At 51.3% G+C, this 14,853-nt stretch overlaps 1 protein-coding gene, 1 long non-coding RNA gene and 1 pseudogene across 3 annotated transcripts in view; 1 reads left to right on the top strand and 2 right to left on the bottom strand.

Annotated features, from left to right (window-relative positions):
- Positions 1–1,596: 1,596 nt before the first annotated feature.
- Positions 1,597–2,586, bottom strand: LOC117311189 (large ribosomal subunit protein eL21-like; annotated as a pseudogene).
- Positions 2,587–4,524: 1,938 nt separating this feature from the next.
- On the bottom strand, positions 4,525–11,499 carry LOC141277953 (uncharacterized). The gene is made up of 4 exons (XR_012329926.1): positions 10,788–11,499; positions 10,523–10,649; positions 9,603–9,773; positions 4,525–7,379 (listed from the first exon to the last, which is right to left on the bottom strand). It is a non-coding gene; the product is annotated as an uncharacterized lncRNA (long non-coding RNA).
- Positions 11,500–13,643: 2,144 nt separating this feature from the next.
- GALNT16 (polypeptide N-acetylgalactosaminyltransferase 16) overlaps positions 13,644–14,853 on the top strand; it is a 99,535-nt gene continuing 98,325 nt past the window's right edge. Inside the window, exon 1 of one of the 2 annotated variants that reach the window (XM_033851008.2) lies at positions 13,644–14,450. In XM_033851008.2, coding sequence (XP_033706899.1) covers positions 14,274–14,450 — 177 coding nt within the window. In that variant the 5' untranslated portion in view covers positions 13,644–14,273. The remainder of the gene's footprint in view (positions 14,451–14,853) is intronic. The other variant, XM_033851007.2, reaches the window with a different exon arrangement.

The raw sequence follows: 14,853 nt of genomic DNA, 5'->3' as shown, positions 1-14,853 counted from the left end.
ACATTTTTCCCATTTCCGATATATCCATTCCCTGTGACCTGGCAGGAAATACATTTTCCATTCCATCCTTGTGCTTAGTTTCAGTCCCAAAGGGGTATAGTGTATTGGCTTTTCTTTGTGTAGCACAGATTTATTTGTACCAGGTATGCTAAACTTGAGGCTCTTTTCACAATAATCACTTCGATGTAGACGTGAGCCCCCATTTTCTACCAAATTGGGGGCATTTTGTTGATGTTCCAGAAAAAATGACCAGAGAGCCAAAAGAGAGGCTAAAGTATATTTCTCTGCCCTCTCCTAGACGGACCCTAACTTTATCTAAAATATTGACATCTTTTGTTAAATCTCATAGAGCCAACTGGAGCCCCAGTCAGCTGGCTTAGTTCCTGTCTAATCAAGATCTGTACGTTTGGCCCTGGAGGTTGGGTCAGCCTGAGCCGTAGCACACATGGCTCCCTCTGAGTTCTCGGATACAATGAGCAAGACTAAAGTTGGCTCAGAAAAGGAACAGAAGATGACTTGGGGTTAGTTTTTCCTTTTTTAAATGTTATACAAGTGCAGAGAGTTGGCTGCCATCCCCCTCTCAAACCATCAGCGGAGCTTGACCTTGGCCAAGATTTTGCCTCATCCTCTCGGCATTTTAGCATCGAGTTGCGTTTCAGCCGTGGAATGCTTAACCAAAAGCACATGCTGTAGTGGTAGTTTCCAAAGAGCAAGTTTTTGCAGGAAGTCCGCAGCGTGTTTTCTCAAAACAACAGTTTTCTCCAAACCGCCAACCCAATAAACCCCCAAATGGTGATTCTTTGGTTTATTTGTACACAAAGCTGGGATTTTTGTTGCTGTTAATAATACTTTATTGGAGTACAATATAATGAACATAATAAAGTGTACAAATTTTAAAAGTACAGCTCAGGGCTTTCCTGGTGGCGCAGTGGTTGCGAGTCTGCCTGCCAATGCAGGGGACACAGGTTCGTGCCCCAGTCTGGGAAGATCGCACATGCTGTGGAGTGGCTGGGCCCGTGAGCCACGGCTGCTGAGCCTGCGCGTCCGGAGCCTGTGCTCCGCAACGGGAGAGGCCGCAGCAGTGAGAGGCCCGCGTACCGCAAAAAAAAAAAAAAAAAAAAAAGTACAGCTCAGTGAATTTTTACAAATGTATACACCCGTGTAATTATTAAGGGCTGGAGTTTTTTATATTACATGAAACATACATCCTGGTGATGTACAGCTTGGCGTTGGGAGGTTGTCCATTCATCTAACTGAGCCTATTACTGTAACACAGCAAATCCAGGTCAAAATGCGGTAACATTTGGTGCTTCTGAGTCTGGGCAGTTTGCCCTTTTGTCACACCTAGGGGACTTGGGTGCTGCAAAGCTTCGTGATGTTTGTTTTTAACAAGTTACTTTTAAGAATAGGTAATATGTGCACATAGTACAAAATTTCTTTTTAAATGTATAATGAAAAAGGAATCTCCTCCCCAGTCCTTTCCCTCCCTGACAATAACCACTGTTACTATTACTTCTTCATTGTGCGTCCTTCAGAGAGAGACAGAGACAGAATGTGAATGTGGGGGGGGGTTGGTTTTTTTTTTAAGTCTCAGGTTTCTTCTTTGATTGCCAAATAAGAATTTCTCTGCCCTTCTCCCCGTACTCTAGGCTCTAGTCTAGGGCATTTGTGCAGCCTCAGTAGGATTAATCCTATTTGTCTTGTACTGTAAAGTTCAGACTCTGGATCTGTCGTCTGGCTCCAAAGTCCATGGTTCTCACAGGATTGGCCGTGAGTTGATAATTGTCTAGGCTGGGTTTTTTGTTTTTTTTTTTCACAGTCCAGGCCTTTTATTTTCTTTACACCCATCATGCCATGAATTCATAGGGAATGGGCTCCAGCAGTTCAGGCTCCTTTCCATTGGTTCTCATGAAGTGTGCTTCTCTGGGTGGAGCAGGCTGGTGCTTCAGTTGAAACCAAGTACCTTTCTCTTTGGCTTCCTTCTTTTTCTGATCATTTTCCTTCACCCGTTTCAGGAAGCTATCTCGGCTCTTAGAGTGCTTAATATGCTCGATATGCACATTAATTCTCTTGGCAAGAATCTTGCCCTTAACCTGTTTGTTTACAATGATGCCAGCAGCATGCTGGGTAACATTTTAGACTCTCCCAGTTTTGCCATGGTAACATTTGTGGGGCATTCCTTTTCGAACAGTGCCCATTCCCTTGATATCTACAATATCACCTTTCTTGTAGATTCGCATGCATGTGGCCAAAGGAACAACTTCATGTTTTCTAAAGGGCCTAGAGAACATGTAGCGGGTGCCCCTCCTCTTTCCCTTTGTGTTGATCATTTTGGCGAATTACTGGAAGATGGCTGTTCCGGCCGAAAAGAAGTAGGCTGGGTTTTTTACATTAGGCTTTCTACTTCTTTTAATATATATTTGAAATTTTCTGTAATAAATTTTTTTTAATTCTTATTTCTTTAGCAGTAGCTCCTGCAACACACCTATCTGCTTAAATTTTGCGTTTGTTTTAAAGTAAGGTTTAAATTGCAACCTGGAAGCAAACCATAGATGGATCTCTAGATAGTCCCATCCTCCACCCCCTACATCCATCCAAATCAGTCATTCAAAATTCCAAAGTTACAAACATGAACCAGGATGATTATTCACTTTCAAAAGCCATCCTTCTTTTTTTTTTTGGCGGTACACGGGCCTCTCACTGTTGTGGCCTCTCCCGTTGCGGAGCACAGGCTCCAGACGCACAGGCTCCGCGGCCATGGCTCACCGGCCCAGCCATTCCGTGGCATGTGGGATCTTCCCGGACCAGGGCACGAACCCGTGTCCCCTGCATTGGGACAGGCGGACTCTCAACCACTGCACCACCAGGGAAGCCCCATCCTTCTTTTTAAACATAAGGTTGACCTCAAATTTATTTTGAAAAGCCAGCTTCTCTGGCAGGCAAAATTTCATTTGATTTGTACACTAAGTTTCTCAAGAATGTAAATCTCATGCAAAACAGAGGGCTTATATTCAGCCTTGAAAAGTATTTTATACAATATATGGGCTGAAGAGCCAGGGAAGGAAGAACCTCTCAGACCCACCCTCAGCTGGGGAGAAAACATAGCTTGCGTGGTTTGGCCGCATTTCCTAGCAGCCACCTTATTTTGTACTCCTCTGTGACAGGTGGATGAGGGGTCAGGTCTTCTCCAGATCAGAGATTCCCAAAAGATACACAGCCCGGGGAAAGGTTTTCCAATTCAAATCCCATATGGTTTCCCTAGGGCCATTTTATCCTTGATGTCCTTTCATGCTCTCTACTTTGTCTTGCTGTAATCTGATCACCCAGGGCCTCTCCAGTTATCATTAAATATATTCCCACTGGTCAGGGAGCTCCCTTTGAGCACCCCTTTAGAGCAGCTGTCACATTTGAGCAGCATCTGTTTTCTGACAAGCTTGAAGACTGAATGAAGGAAGTCACTGAGTCTTTCCCAGTGGAAGTGCATGACACAAGTAACCTTTGGGACTGCGATCAGGGTGCTGTGAGTTGAGTGGCCTGGCAGCTCGTGTGTGCAGGGAGAGGTGGGTGATTCCTAGATGGGGCAGTGGATCTTCATGGTCTCAGCCCTGTGGTCCATGCAGGGTCCTAACACTAGAATGGTTCCCTAAGCCTTTGGCTCCAGCTCTTTCTGGGCAGGGAAACAGAACGAGGCAAGACGCCTGGTGTGTTTTAAATAGATTTTGCTTGCTGCAGCCAATAAGCCCAATAGCTTGGGAGGTGAGTGACCCTTCCTGAGAGATTTCTGTTGCACCATTTCTCCGGCCTCCAGCCCCACAAGTGCCGACCACCCCCTCCCTTCCTGCTCCTTCCCTCTGCCCTAACACCCTTGCTTTCTGGATGCTTTCTGTTCAGCCCTTTCTGGTTTTAGTATTTTTTACACTTTTATTGGCTTTCGCTCTCTGCTTTTTCTTTCCCTGAAGCTGTTTTTCCTCATGCGCTGTATCTTTTCATCTCTTGGAGTCTTGTTTCTGTCCACTCTCTCAAGAGCACATCTCCATCTTCTGCTCCTTGTCTGACGCTGTCATGGCTTCTCAATTGTCCCCTTGCCCCAACCTGGGCTTTATTGACCCTGGCAAGAAAGAATGGCGGGTGGAGGAATCCACCTTGAGCAATCCCAGTTGTGGGACAGGTAGTGGCTCCAGTCTGGGAAGTGGACCTTAAAGGTGGCAGCTGTTTCTGGACACGGTGGCAGTGCAGTAGGCAAGCCAAAGGAGGAGGAATCAGAGATGACAGGAGGGGTGGAGTGGCCCAGGACCCATCGCAGGTGACAGTCAGAAAAGGAGATGGAAGAGGAAGGCCAGGTGGAAGCTGGATGTCGTGAGGGAAAGCTGAGGAGGAACTGGCACCGGGGGAGAAAACCAGGGATGTGGGACCCTGCCAGAGATGCTGCAGCCCAGCTCTGCTGAGCAGAGGCAGGCAGAGTGGGGTTGGGGCCAGGAGAAGAGAGCACCTTAGAGACCTTTTCTCCCCACTCTTCTCTGACCCTTTTGTTCTTTCTCTTTCATGTTTCTGTCTTCATGTTATATTAGCAGCAGAAAACAATACAAAACAAAAGGCAGTCTGGGGATTTCCCTGGTGGCGCAGTGGATAAGACTTTGCACTTCCATTGTGGAGGGCCTGAGTTCGATCCCTGGCCAGGGAACTAGATCCCACATGCATGCTGCAACTAAGAGTTCGCATGCCCCAACTAAGGAGCTGGCAAGCCTCAACTAAGTAGCCCACGAGCTGCAACTAAGGAGCCCACCTGCCACAACTAAGGAGCCCATGTGCCGCAACTAAGGAGGCTGCCAGCTGCAACTAAGACCCGTTGCAACTAAGTAACTAAATAAATATTAAAAAGAGGGGAAAAAAAGGCAGTTTGTCTTTGAAAGGGAATGGCGAGATCTGGAGGTTTTAAGGCTGGATACACTTCCGCCTATGCTGAACTCTTAGGTCCTTTGCCTGTCTGGCTGCTGGGGCCATGAAGGCCAGCCCCTTAATGGAGCCCCTTGAATAGAGGCCCTGTACCAGCTTGACAGTCCAGCTGGAGTGCCACCAACAGTAGGAGCGGTAGCACTCCCCAGCAAGGGCAGCCAGCAGTAGAGTGCACCCACAGACCCCCTCCAGGCACACAGGGCAGCCAGGGGAGCAGGGATGTTGGCTAACCCAGCCAGAGGGCTTGGGCTGAGGGGTGGCTTCCAGCGAATGATGCCAGCCCCATCATGGACTCCTCCCCTCCTAGGAACTAAGCTGCAGAGGGGCCTGTGCTCGAAGAAAGAGAAAGGAAAACTCTTGCTTAAAAAAGTTTTTAATTGAAGAGGTAATAAATGCACGTGGCAAAAAATTCAAAAGGTACAAAAGAATATATGCAGTGAAATCTCCCACGCCCGTTCACCGCGGGTTCTCCTCCTCAGAGGTGTCCCTGGATGTAACAATTTCTTGAACGTTCTTCCAATTTCTCCTTTTTAGTTTGCTGTATTCTGGAAATTTTCAGATTCTTCATGCAGTGGAACATTTTAAATTGTCTAGGTGTATATGTATGTATGTAATATGGGCCGGGGGACCCAATGATAATAAAGAAAATTGTATCTCAGTTTATTGCCAATAATTCTTGCTGGGGCAGGGAATGGTTTAAAAAATTAAAATAAGTAAACAGAATCCTAAAATACCAGCACTAGAAAGGACCTTCCAAATTCTTTTGTACCAAAGATCTTATTTGAAACATAAGTAAGGGGTCACCAAGCTAGCCTATGGTACACCTAGGACTAAAACCCAGGTTCCCTACCTCCTAGTCATCCCAGTTGCCCGAGAACATACTAAATGCTCTGTCTTTAGGTAGTGGCCTTTGTAAAGGTATGTGATTCAGAAATGGAAGGAAAGACAAATGCTTGGTCACGGATTTAGAAATTTCCTCCACTGGACACAAATATAGGGAAAGAAATCAGTAATTCCAGGAAAAACCTGAAGTCCAATTCCAACTGAAAAATAGCATGTGCGTGCACACACACACACACACAGACACTGGCACTGGCAGAAGACAGAAGACGGACGTCCGTAAAGTCTATTGTCTGTCTCTCCTGCTGAGTCCAGCAGAGGCTGTGAGAGGTGGCACGACCCCCCGCTCTGCTGAAGAACCCGCGGCCCTTGGACTCACTGTCACTGGGATGCAGGTAGAGGCAGGCATCTTTGGGCAAGAGAAAGAAATGCCAACCTAGACTAGAGGAAGAGGACAGTCTGTGCAGGGACACAGGGACAGGGATGCCAAGGGAGAGCAGAAGTTGTGCCTGGCCAGGCCACCACGGAGCCCTGCCACCACTGGTCCCAGGAGCACTGGCAGCCCCAACTGTTTCTACCACCTACCAGGATGAAACACCCCAAGATTTATGTGCTGACAAAACGGCAGCATGATTTTAAAAATTCTCTCTGCTTTCACATCAGCTCCAGACACTGTGTACAATTTCAGTGTCCAAGCCAGACTGATGGGCCTTTTGATCGCTTCAGAGGGTGACTCCAGTGAGAGGGGACACGTATGACTATAAACATTGGCTGTAGAAACCCTCAATTGCTTTGAAATGGTAAATTTCCAGGCAAAGTGGATCCGATGTCACACGCCTCCTGCATTAACAGCTTTTTCTTCCTCTTCAATTATTTTGGCTGGTAAGGGAGTGGAAATTACACTTCAGAATATATCGATGGGTATTTTCAGCCTTGCTGAGAGCTTCAAATTATATACCAATCCTGGGAACATTCTCTTAGTTTCCACTTCCCAGTTTCTCAAGGAAAATGGAGGTTTCGATTATAGGCACCATTAGATGGAAGGAAATGCAGGACAAGGACCACGGGTCTCTTTTCAATTCAAATGCTCTCTGGTCTTATCACCTGACCTATTTTTGAGCCAAATTTTGTTCCGGCCCTAGGTGTAGAGGTCCATCCTAACATGTACGAGATGATGAGGTCCTTGATAAAAAGACAAGTATGTCTAACAGCCTGGGTCCAGGGCTTGAATCAGGGCATCTGACAGGCAGGGGAAAAAAAAAAAAAGCCAGTTCTGTCTCTTCATCTTCACACAAGGGATCCAAAAGTCCTGATCTCTGGTACACACGGCCTCTCCCCCGTGCTTAGGTGCTGGGTACACGGGCAGCCTCCCAGCTGCGTCTTTGCCCCAGCTGTGTTCTGGTTTTCTCTTCTCGACCTGACTGGCCTCTTCTGCTCTTCACCTGAGGACCAGACCTGGATTTACAGCTCCCTTCCTTGGCAGACCACAGAGAACTCAAGTTCAACTGAACAAGTCTCCCGAATCTGCTCCACGTCCTGTGTCCCCATTTCAGTTAGTGGTTACCTTACACCAAGGTACTTGTCTCCTACGCGAGAAATGTACGTGTTATTCTCAAATCCTTTCTCTCGCCTCCGCCTCCAACCGATCCCCAAATCCTCTGAGTCTAACCCTCTTTCTCTTCTGCTCCAGTGTTTCTGCCCTAACCCAGGCTCACAGCACTGCTTGCTGGGACTGTTGCAAAGTCATTGTAATCCCCCACCACTACTCTCCAGCCTCTTCACTAAAATTTATAACTGATCATGTCATTCCCTGTTACAAAATCTTGGGTGGCTCTCCGTGGCTTACCAGAATAAGTCCAAACTTCTTACAAAAGCATACAAGACATCTGTTAACTGGCCCATCTACCTCTCTAATCTCGTTACCATCACCACTCCCTACCCAGTACACACCACCCGCTGACCATTTCCTGGTCTCCCTCCCATACACTTCCACACGTTAGTTCCTTTCTTTGCTCTTCCTCTGTGCAGAATGCCCTTCCACATCTTGTCCACCTGCTTATCCTTAATACTCAGCTCTCAGATGACTCCTTCCTTGGATGAAGTCCCCTTTGTGTTTGACTAGAGTTCTGTTATACCCTTTTGTGACCGTCTGTGCCTATTTCCCCATTATCAGTTACCGGGCTCCTCGGGCGGTGGAATCAGGTTTTGTTCGTTTTTGTATTCTTGGAAGCTAGAAGTGCTTGGCGTGGTAGGCATTCGAGAAGGAAAGGGAAGAAAGGGACTGGAAATACCACCCTAATGGGCAAACAGGCATTGGCTTACCATCTGAGTGGGCTAGGTGGCATTTTAGTGGGACAGAATGGGGAGTAGCAACCAGCCTGCTGCCCTAGATACTTATTCATTCATTTACTCATCGCACAGATACTTAGTGAGAGCTGCCATGATGGCCCATGCTGTGCTGGAATCTGGTGATACACAAAAGAAGGCTGCCAGGCCCAGAGGGACTCCCATTCGAGGGCAAGAGACAGGCATGTAACAGGCAGCGGCCTGACATTTTGGGCCAGCTGGTCTGCTCTGAGGATCTTTGCCACTCAGCTCCACAGAGGCTGTGGAGGAGGGGAAGGGGCGAAGGAGACAGGCAGTGAGATAGGGAGGTCAGGTAGGCCTTGCAAAGGGCTCTGCCTCCAGGACCAATTCTGCTGACCAGCTGGCTTTATTTATGCATTTCTCCTTTGTAGGAATTCCTTGCTGTTAAGAAAAAGCATGTGACACATTTCTAATTAGCCCTCTAACTCTGCAATCCTATTATTCCCAAATGTAGCAGTTGGGTCATTTCATGATCAGTAATAACTTTTGTAGTTCCTGCAGTTATTCACCAAATTGGGGTCATTCCTTCCCTGACTTCTGGTGGAACCACAGAGGATTTTCTCATCCCCTCATCTGGGGCAGCGGGGTTTGGCTCCTGGCCCCATGGTTGGGGGGCAGCCAGCTGCTCCTGTGGAAGCGCTGGGAGGGAACCTGGGTTACTCACTACACCGGCCCACACTGACCCAGATGAGTTGCGCCCTTTCTCTGGGCTCTAGTCCTGCACCATCTCTCAGGTGCTTGACTTAAGACAGAAATGCATGCTGCACTGAGTACCCTGCCCATCTTCTTCCCTCCTTCCTTCCACCAACAAATACTAAATGAAGGACTTCCCTGGTGGCGCAGTGGTTTAGAATCCGCCTGCCAATGCAGGGGACACGGGTTCGAGCCCTGGTCCGGGAAGATCCCACATGCCGTGGAGCAACTAAGCCCGTGCGCCACAACGACTGAGCCCATGCGCCACAACTGCTGAAGCCCGTGCACCTAGAGCCCATGCTCCGCAACAAGAGAAGCCACTGCAATGAGAAGCTCACGCACTACAACGAAGAGTAACCCCCGCTGGCTGCAACTAGAGAAAGCCCACGAGCAGCAGCAAAGACCCAGTGCAGCCAAAAATAAATAAATAAAATAACAATAAACTTACATTAAAAAAAATACTCAATGAGCATGGACTATATACACCAAGCAGTGTTCTAAGCACTGGGGAGATAGATGAACAAAACATACAAGAACCCCTGCCCTCATGGGGCTTATACTCCAGGGGCAGAAACTGATATAAAAAGCCACGGTTCTCAGACAAACAGAATGATGACTAATAAAGAACTGAGTTCCTTTCAAAGAGCCAGGTCCTCAACTTGATCTATAATGGTTCGTAGAAACTTGACTTATAAAAAGCTTTTCCTTAGATACGCTGGTGCATTAAGTGGGGACAGTGGGTAGCATACCTGCCACCTGGTGGCTGGGTGACCTCTGCAGCCATCCGTCTCTTCATCTGTGAGATAGAGAGGGTGGAGCCTTCCTCACAGGGTCGTCGTGAGTGTTCTGAGATGGTGTATTGGCACAGTGTCTGTTTCATGGTAACGTACATTCTGTTCACCATCCCTGGCTCCTCTTTCCTGCTTCGAGCAGACATGGGAGTCTAATCAGTTCCCTTCAGCCTCCTGCTGGACCCCTGCTGCAGATGCAGACAGGACAAGAGGCTCCTGAGGTGACCCAGAGTCTCGAGGGTAATGGGTAAGCCAGCGAGAATGGACACCCAGCAGAGGCTGCGGCCGTACACTCTGCCTCTCCCCTCCCCCCCCAGCCCCACTGAGCAGAGGCTCTGGAAGAGGCAGCCACGCGCCTGTGGGGCAGGACAGTCATCCCTGTCGGAACTTGGGTGTGGCTGAAGAGGCCTGTCTGGGGTCTGTTCTCCTTCGCGGCCCAGGTGAGCAGTCCCCCGCAGGTGCCCTGGCGGGCCCTTCGGGAGTCCCCGTCACCCCAGCAGCCAGCAGCACTGCCTGTGAGAGTGGGCCTCCAGGGGACGCCGGTGGTTACCAAGCACTGGATTTTACTTGCTTCATTTCATCCTACCTTTCCCAACAATGCTGCAAGTTAAGGGCTGTCACTGCCCCATTTTACCGTTGAGGAAACCGAGGCTAAGAGAGGGAGTAAGAATTTGCCCAAGCCACTCTAATATGTGACGGAACCAGCATTTGAATTCAGGCTGTCCAGCTCCAGAGCTTGGGCTTCACACTGACCTATACCCTTTCTGCCCTCTGTTAACAACCCCAATCCCCAGATCCACACATCAAACTCACAGGGGCAGACAGTTCCCTGGGCCCTCTGGGAGCGCCGGGGCCACACGGCACTCTGCCCAGCTTACCTGAGTGCTGGCTTCAGCAGCTTGAAAGAGAAGGGGGCCGTGCCTGAGAGCAGTGACAAGGGAGACAACTGCAAGTCCAAAATGGCACAGCTGGAGGGACCTTGGAGGTCATCTCTCGGCAACCCTTCTTTTACCGAAAAGAAAACGGAGGTCCAGAGAGGGAAGTGAGGTCCCTACATGCAGAACTTCTACCACCCTGCAGACTGCCCAGTGGCCTCAGAAGCCCGGCACGGAAAATGGATTCGAACCCAGTCCCTCCACCTACCTGTTGTATGACTCTCAGCGATGGAGGGCTTCACTGAGCCTCAGCGTCCTCTGCTGCAGGTCGCGGGGGCTTTAGAGATAATGCGTGTGAGATGTCAGCACAGCAGCTGGCACCTGCTAGGTACTCAGTGAACTGTAGCTATTATTATCACTCTTGTTGGCTCCGAAGTTCAATGATGTTAGGCAACACTACCTCTCTTAGGTGTTGCTTTGATTCTGTGGTTCTGCTAGCTAGGCCCAGAGAGGGAACAATGTTCACAGCCACCTCTGAACGCCGAAATCCATCTCAGGGAGGGCTAAGGCTCAGCTCGGTGCCTCTTTGGGATTAGAATCTGGAAGAATGACCGTGGGCTGTAGCCGAGGTGGCAGCTGCAAGTTCCCAGCTCTTCCAGCGTGCCTGTGGCTTGAGACCCATCACTCAGCCTCTGTCTATATCAAATTTCTGTGAGTCCAGTGAGCGAGGTAATCACCTGCCACCTTACCTCCACCACCCACACCCAGGGAAGTTTATTGTGCTCATTTAAGGAAGGGCTAGCTATGAAGTCTAACACCTTCCAGAAAGGCTACACTCCTAGGGGTTTTGGGGGGTTTCTCTTTGTGGTGGGGGGTGAGTAGAGAAGACTTCTCTCTGAGACAGAGCTACCTGGCGGTGACAATTTGGTGCAGATGTACAGCATCCTCACCACTGAGCCCTGAGGAATAAGGGGTAAGACTTGTAGAAACCTGCCAAGTTCCAGCTCCTTCTTCCCTCCCTCTCCTCATGGAGCCCTCCTTCTGGAGCCATCAGTAACCCATCAGCCTGGTTTCGGTTTGGCATGGTCCAGCTTCATCCTCCATGCCTAGGGGTGACTTTGGAGCCTCTCACTATGGGTTGATGTGATGTCTTTGGATCCCACATTCTCTCACCTGGTTCTTTCAAGACCAAAGGCAGCTAGACCTAATAGACCAGGCTGGGATGAGAGAAGCAGCCTATATCAACAAAGGGTCATTCCCCAGGTCTTCCCACCTGGCTGACCTGAGAGCCTGTATGGGGGTAGGGACACCAGAAGGGCAGTGCCCTTACGTTTCCTCGTCATCTAGAGATGGCTGTGGGGCCTGATTCCTAAGGAGCAAGTCTCCCTAGCTTCCCACAGAGGACATGACCACTGGGTCTGCCCCATGATTGCTGCAGAAACAAGCCAGTGGCTTGACAGGGGTTATCGTGGTCTATGGAAATGAATCCTGGTTCCCTACTGCAGTCTAATTAAACTCCCCAGGCAAGGGAGACCTGGGAGAGCAAGGCTGGCGTGCATCTCCACACCATCTCCTATTGCTCCTGACTGCCACACAGCTCATGCCTCAAATTCCCTGATATTCTTCTTTTTTTGCAGTACGTGGGCCTCTGACTGTTGTGGCCTCTCCCGTTGCGGAGCACAGGCTCCGGACGCGCAGGCTCAGCGGCCATGGCTCACGGGCCCAGCCGCTCCGCGGCATGTGGGATCTTCCCGGACCGGGGCATGAACCTGTGTCCCCTGCATCGGCAGGCGGACTCTCAACCACTGCGCCACCAGGGAAGCCCGCCCCGCTATTCTTATAGATTTCTTTGTGAGGCCCTCTTTTACGTGTCCCCTTCTTTCTAGGGTCACTTTCTTGGTAGGGCCATTTTTGGACTTGTCCTCGTGGTTAGTCTTCTGAGTGAGGAAAGGGTATTGCAGTTAAAACAATGACTTTTCTGCAGCAAAAAACCCATTCAGGTTTTCTTCCTTCAATTCACTTCACTCCAACCGAAGTGTACTGAGCAGCTATTACAAAAGTGCTTCAGTCCTGAGTGCTGGAGAAACAGGGAAATGCTGATGGGGGTGGTTGGGGGAAAGCATGAACTGTGACCTCACCATCTGCCTGATTCCCGAGGTAGCTTCATTCAGAGGCCAGGACCTAATGTGGTCCTTCAGATGAGCCAGTGCCCAGGAGTACCAGCAGGATGCAAACAGCCTGACAACCCTGTGTCTCACATGAAAGGGCTTCCTGAGTCCAGACTCGCCCAGCCTGACCAACTTCAACTCCCACCAATAACTTCCCAGCATCCTGGGCCGTGGCACCGCCAGGTAGATCTCTTCCTTGAAAACATCAAGTACTTTCATCCTCTGGACCTTTGCTCATGCTGTTCACGCAGCACATCCTGCCCTGTTCTCCCTTTCCTGCCTCTTAAGAATTTATTCAAAGGAGTTATCTACCTTCTGTGAGAAGCCTCCCCCTAAGACCACCTCGCAATACAATATTTTTCCTCTGTGATCCCTGCTTAGTTTGTTTATTTCACATCTGAGTGTCTGTTCTGTCCCTGACACTGTGCTGATCTCCTAGAACTAATTTAGCCCACCTTGCCTTCTGCCCGGAGTGAGAGTAGTTCACATCAGATTCTCAGTGCCACCAGGGCTGGGGCACAATCTCAATGATTTCTGTGTCCGTGTCTCTCAACACGGTGTTTTGCACTTTGTTCAAAGTGTCAGACGGAGAGGTGGTTTCTAGACTGGGCTCTGCCCACTAATTAGTCGTGTGGTCTCCAGCGAATCTTCCAGCCTCTCTGGCCGCCTCCCTTCTTCCTGATGAAATGGTGATGATAATACCCCAGGGTTGTCCAGGGGACAACGAGGCGGGGTGGAAAGAAGCATCATGAAAGCTGGGAGCCCCAGGCCAACGGAAGAGGGGGGGTGGTTGTACCCCCATTCTCCTTTCACTGGCTATGAAACAGCGTCTCTTCCCCTTCGCTCTCTTCGAATGTCAAGTGCACCAGCTTCCAATCCCTCCTCGGGGCGGGACCTCCGGCGGCTCGGAATCCTAGGCTGCGGAGGATTCCGGTGCAAACTCCAGACTCTCCTCTTGCCCAGCCGTCCCTTTCCAAAGACACGCCGAACACACCTTAAACCCTGTTCCAGAGCGCAGTTCAGAGCGCAGTCCAGAAAGGCAGCTCCGCAGCGCGGGCCCGGGCCGGGGTCGCGCATCTCCAACCGGTGACTCAGGGCCGCTCGGTCCGGGGGTGGGTGGAGGTAGGCGGGACAGACCAGGGCCGCGCGCGGGCAGCCGCCAGGAGCTCGGTCGCCGAGCCGTTGGAGCCGAGACTGGCTCTGGCCCGTCGCCATTCCGCCGCGGGCGTCTGCCTCGCCGGGCCTTCCTCCGGCGCCGCTTTGCACCCGCTACGCTCCTCTCTCGGGGCGCAGCGGCCCCGCAGCCGGCCGGGGCTGGAGCGGGGGGCGGGCTCTGCGCGCGAATGAATGGGCGCCCGCGGGAGGTGCGCGCCTCGGACTGAAGGGCATTAGGACCGTGAGGATTGCTCCGTGCTCCTGTCTCTCCCTATCCCCCCCCCAACCCCCCACCTCTCTCCTTTTTCTGCTCTGCGGGACTGAGCAGCCCGGCGCGAGCGAAAACAAACAGCTGAGGCTGCGAGTGCCCCCGCCCCGGCTCCAAGAGCACGCCGGCCCGGGCCCCTACTCCGGGCGCCCAGCCGCCCACCATGAGGAAGATCCGCGCCAATGCCATCGCCATTCTGACCGTAGCCTGGATCCTGGGCACTTTCTACTACTTATGGCAGGACAACCGAGCCCACGCAGCATCCTCCGGCGGCCGGGGCGCGCAGAGGGCCGGCGGGAGGCCGGAACCGCTCCGGGAGGACCGCACCATCCCGCTCATTGTGAGTACGCGTTGCGAGCCGAGCGGCCGGCCGGGGAGCCGCGGCGCGCGTCCTAGCCCCGCGCGGCAGCAGAGGGCGAGAGGCCAGGCCGGGGGCTGCGTGCCCGCCGCGCCCCGCCGGCTTTGTATACGTTGGAGCATTCCTGTCCGTTGTTATGGCAACCTCTGTCGGGCTAGCGGGGCCAGGGCGCACGGATGGAGGGAGGGTGACAACGGGTGGGGGTTGGGAGAAAGTACTGCAAGTTTGGTGGGCCCGGCGTGCACGCGCGACTGGGAACGTGGCGGCTCTCTGGGTGCTGCGCAGCCTGGGCCGGGGGCCGAGGGCCGAGGGCCGGGGGCCGAGGGCTAGGGGTTGTCCGCGTCTCATCCGCCCCCGAAGGCGGCTGGACCTTGCGCGCGGCGAG

The sequence above is a fragment of the Tursiops truncatus genome, chromosome 2, assembly GCF_011762595.2.
Source record: "Tursiops truncatus isolate mTurTru1 chromosome 2, mTurTru1.mat.Y, whole genome shotgun sequence".
Lineage (NCBI taxonomy): Eukaryota > Metazoa > Chordata > Mammalia > Artiodactyla > Delphinidae > Tursiops > Tursiops truncatus.
Note: the sequence above shows the minus strand (reverse complement) of the source record. Positions and strands in the feature narration are given on the sequence as shown.